This window comes from Cryptotermes secundus, unplaced genomic scaffold, assembly GCF_002891405.2.
Source record: "Cryptotermes secundus unplaced genomic scaffold, Csec_1.0 scaffold26, whole genome shotgun sequence".
Classification (NCBI taxonomy): domain Eukaryota; kingdom Metazoa; phylum Arthropoda; class Insecta; order Blattodea; family Kalotermitidae; genus Cryptotermes; species Cryptotermes secundus.
Window position 1 is genome coordinate 4,649,609 of NW_019743656.1, and position 5,047 is coordinate 4,654,655.

General features: G+C 40.6%; 2 protein-coding genes across 2 annotated transcripts in view; both read left to right on the forward strand.

Annotated features, from left to right (window-relative positions):
- The first annotated feature begins 334 nt into the window (after positions 1-334).
- On the forward strand, positions 335-3,159 carry LOC111874134. The gene is made up of 3 exons (XM_023869362.1): positions 335-549; positions 2,765-2,986; positions 3,091-3,159. The coding sequence occupies exons 1-3, from the start codon at positions 400-402 to the stop codon at positions 3,157-3,159; spliced, it is 441 nt and encodes a 146-aa protein (XP_023725130.1). The 5' UTR covers positions 335-399.
- Positions 3,160-3,549: 390 nt separating this feature from the next.
- LOC111874194 (nuclear factor related to kappa-B-binding protein) overlaps positions 3,550-5,047 on the forward strand; it is a 32,019-nt gene continuing 30,521 nt past the window's right edge. The window contains exon 1 of the mRNA XM_023869484.2: positions 3,550-3,739. Coding sequence (XP_023725252.1) covers positions 3,618-3,739 — 122 coding nt within the window. The 5' untranslated portion in view covers positions 3,550-3,617. The remainder of the gene's footprint in view (positions 3,740-5,047) is intronic.

Genomic DNA, 5,047 nt, shown 5'->3' on the forward strand with positions numbered 1-5,047 from the left:
AAGGAAGCTGAGTGACTCTCTGACACTGAAGATGGAGCCAGTCTCTGCTTTCTGTTTACTTGTGTTTGAACTTTCACCCTGAAGACAGAGGCAGTACACTACTCTAAAATGTTGGCAGACTTTTGCCAGATTACATGGCAGAATATCCGGGAAGATCTTAACTCTTGGTTGTGATTTTGACTTTAGCCATAACTTGTATTGCAGATTTTGAGACTTCAAAATGCATATGTATTCCCTATATATCCCAATGCCAGTCTGATCTGTTGAATTGAATTAAATTTATTGAATTGAATTTATTTACATTCTGTAAATCCTAAGTAGGTTAGTNGACCACCACCAAGGCTGAGTAAGAAACAGAAGCGACAGCTGGCAACACTGGAATGTTCTCTTAGTCCAGACATGCGTCATGTTACATCAACTGTAGCCCTGAAGCCATCAGGATTTGATCTCGAATCTAATATTACGTCAAGTCATAATCCATATGAGTTAACTGAGGAGTCGTACAGAGCTCTGCTGTTGAACCACAAGAGAAGACGGTTGGAGGCTGATGTATGTTTCACATTTTTGTCTACAAATTCTGTGATTCTGATTTTCTGGATACAGCATCTAATTTGTAAGGTAACCTACAAACACTGGAGGGTATGCAGTAGCATAGTTGCTTGAGGCATTATGCTACAAGCTTGAAGATATCAGGTTCGATTTCTGGGAGGTCATTGAATTTTTTCAACCGACATAATCCTTCCAGCCGTAATATGGCCCTGGGTTTGACTGAACCTCTAACAGAAATGAATACCAGGAAGATTCTTGGCAGGTAGAAGGTGGCGGGCACATAAGGCTAGCAACCTTACCACCATCTGTGAGCTGATTGTCTAGAAGATGTGGGAGCCTTGACCACTCACACCCCTATGGGCTTTCACTGCCTGTTACAGGAACAACATAAGAAGAGAGACTGTTTTATGTGGAAATCGTGTCTTCCAATGTCCATCTGCCTGTGACTTTGATATCAGTGCCTAAACTGTTGGACAGATTTCTTTTTTATTCAGCAATGTAGTCTTTTGCTAAACATTGTGCAGGTTCTGATTTACATTCATATTGATTAAAAATGAAATATGCTTTTCATAGGATCATAAGTGGACTTTTTCATGTATAATCATAACCATTAATCAGATATTGGTGAAAATCAGTACGGAAGATTTATGTGTAATGTTAGTCTGCCATTTTATTAGCCATAGTGACTAATTGAACTCGGGTAATGCTTGCTACTATTCAGTCCAGAACCTTTTGTCTTCTCGTTTGTTGTCCAGAAACATAAAAATTAGAATATACAAAACTATAATTTTGCCTGTGGTTCTGTATGGGTGGGAAACTTGGTCTCTGACATTAAGGGAGGAACATAGACTGAGGGTGTTTGAAAACAGGGTGTTGAGAATATTTTTAGACCAAAGAGAGATGAAGTGACAAGAGGTTGGAAAAACTGCATAATGAAGAACTTCATAACTTGTACTCTTCTCCAGATATAATTAGAGTGTTCAAGTCAAGGAGGATGAGGTGGGCAGGTCATGTAGCACGAAAGGGGGAGACGAGGAATGCATATAGGATATTAGTGGGAAAGCCAGAAGGAAAGAGACCACAGGGAAAACCAAGGCGTTGGTGGGTGGACAATATTAGAATGGATCTTAGAGAGATAGGATGAGATGGTATGGATTGGATATATCTGGCTCAGGATAGGGACCAGTGGAAGGCTCTTGTGAACATGGTAATGAACCTTTGGGTTCCATAAAATGCTGGGAAATTCTTGAGTAGCTGCACAATTGGTGGCTTCTCCAGAAGGGCTCAGCTCCATGAGTAAGTAAGTAAGTGACTGATTACGAAGCAGCTGTTACATGAGATCATAAATTCACTTTTTATACATTGTGTAAGCCATTGTTAAAGATTCTGGTATATTCACTATAACATTAGTTGAACATTTTGGTTTTTATCTGTATTGACCGATTAAAGAGTCTACATATGACCATGAATGGACTTTTGCATGTATTCCATAGACCATTTCACAGATGATGGATACAGTCTTCTGGGATATGGCACTGTGTAGATCTTGTGCGAACCGACGTTTAGGAGGAACGTATCACTGCAGCCACCTGCTCACACTGGTTCCTCACTTGCAAATTTTTCTACTCTGAAGATGGAGGTGATACATTCCTCCGAAACGTTGGTTCACATAAAATCTACATGGCGCCACATCCCAGAAGATGGCATTCTTCATAGTCACTGCCGTGAAAACCTCAAATGTTACATTTCACAGGTTTTGATGAAATGTGATACTGTGCATTATTATGCTATTGAGGTATGAATTTTGTTCGTTTTATCTAATATATTTTGTTTTGCTGAAATACCTTCTGCAGACTAATTGCAGTTGGACTTAATAAACTTAAAAGCATAATGTTAGAAATATTTTGCGCTGCATTATGGAGGACATTTTCTCAAATCTTGTTTGAATATAAAATGATCAGGAAAGAACATGGGATATGATTCCACATAGTCTGGTAGAAGTTCCGCCGGCATTTCAGAGGAATGTCCTGCCTTCTTCTTCACTTTCTGCTACACTGAGGATGGAGGCAATGTGTTCCTCAGAAATGTTGCTAAACTTCTACCAGACTAGACCATGTCACATCCCAGAAAACAGTATCATTCATAACCACTGCCATGGTAAACTCAAATCTCGCAGAAAGGAATATAGTTCATAATAGGATGTGTTCTTTTGAAGGATCACCCTGAGCTGAATATCCTGGGTATTACAACACAAGACATTGCTATGCGTGCCCAACTTGGAAAACGTTTGCCAGTGAACCGAACCAACCAGAATGCAGGAAATGAAACAAAAACACCAACAAAAAAGAGAAAGGTAGAAGTAGCCAGCAACAAAGGAACACCCACCACAGTAGCTGGTCACATCCCACAGATGAGACACAGCCTCGGCAGTCCGCAGGTAGGCTGCAGCATCCATTTTGTTGTTGTTACTTCAGATTCCAGATCATGTATAATATTGAAGAGAAGTGAATTAATTAAAAAAAAATTGTTGACTGTTTGTAGAATGATTTAGCATGGTATATTTCATTGCTTTTTGATTCTGGTGTTCAAATTGTGCATTTTGTGTTCTGATCGCATAATGCAGCTAGAGCATAAAGTGGTACGAGAGGGGACCCAAAAATAACCGGAAACGACCTGTTGCGCGCGCATGCTTTGTAGTTACAAGTTGTGCTGCTAGGTGGTGTTAGCTGGGGGTCTCCCGCGACTGTTAGTGAGCTGGCATCAGTCTGAGTTAAGTGGTTTGTCTGTGGTGCTCTGTTGTGTGCGTTCCTGTTTCAACCCTTTGGCGATTAGTGAGATGGCCGACCAGAAGGAACAAAGAGTGTGCGTGAAATTGATGAAGATCGTCGAAAGACCATTGACCAACTTTCTGAGGAAACGAACATCTCATGGAGCACGGTCCAGCGAATTTTAACCGAAGGTTTGCACATGAGACGGGTGTCTGCAAAATTTGTNGTTTGAGTTCAAATGGATCTGATCTTGGTGATTCTGAAGATGATGGAACATTGGATCACTCGTTGTTGGATGTCATGGAGCGCGTGGATGTGGAAGGAGAGGGTGAAAGCCCACTGGTTGCCAGAAAAGCAACACCTCCACCTCCCATCAGGACGCCGGTAGCTGCCAGTCGAAACAGACGCGTAAATAGTGCTGGGTGAGTCAGAAGGAGCAGACATTAAGTTACATATTGATAAGATAACAACTGGAGGATATTCAGTAATGTTTGTACCAACAGTTGTTACTACTAAACAGAATAATTAATACGGAGTCAATATTGTCACGTGTCCAGAGTTTCATGATGAATAATAGGTTCTGGTTTGCATGATTGGATTTATTGGCATTTCCTTACAGTTACAATCAATTATAACAGCTCACAATCCACGACTAAGATTCGCTCCATTCCTTACTGGACTACGAGTGTCTTCTCTTGCACTTGGTTCTGTTTTATGATTGGTCACTTCTTCAGCTTCCATTGTCTGCTGTTAACACTCCACAGCTGAACACTCAACTACTCTTACGAATGCCAAATGACAGCTCACTCACAAATGAACTAAACTCTTTTATAACTTCAAGGTGAATAAAAAATAAGGCATCATGTTATTCTATTTTTCTTTGTTTATCCATTGCCGCAGGAACATGCTTACTGCACCTTTGCCAGCAATGGACTATCCTTCATCTATTTGTTACCACAGGAACATGATTACCGAACCATTGCCTAGCAATGGTCATATTCATCACAGTGTAAAAAAATAGGCATACTGTCTTCTGGGATGTGATGCTACATAGTTTGATAGAAGCTTACTTATGTTTTGGAGAGTCAGGGTCAGAGAGTAAACCAGGCAAGCAGCAAACAGGAACTTTAGCATATCAGAACCTTGTACTCTTTATGGTTACTGCTGTGACAACTTCAGGGCTCACAGATTTTGTGTAAGTTACATATTTAATGAAGACTTCTCATCACAGGAAGTTTATTCATCAGCCATGAAGTGAAGCTTTACCTTGGGTACAGAAAACAATCCCATGGATCAGCCATCTCAGCATCTCATTTGGGCTGTTACACATTCCTTCCAGTCATTCAGCTCTTCTGTCCATGTGAATGATGATAGTGATAACTACTACCAACAAGCATTTTAGGTTGATTCACATAGGCCAGAGAAGGCTGGAGGGGAATCCCATAGACAGAAAGTTGGAAGCATCTAGTGTTACCATTCCCACCATTTATGGGGGTTCCCATGACTTCAGCATAGTGTCACTCCCATGTATAGACTTTTGGATGACTGCTGTTTTATAATCAACAAAGGGTTAACACCATGTCCAGTGGCATCAAATCTGTACTAGATTTTATGAAAATTTGTCCATTGTTTCAGAGGTAATAAGGGAGACAGGTGTAAACAGAGGTGAACAGATACGTAGATATAATGCATTATACAGGGTGATACACGAAGTTTTACCCCCACTTAGG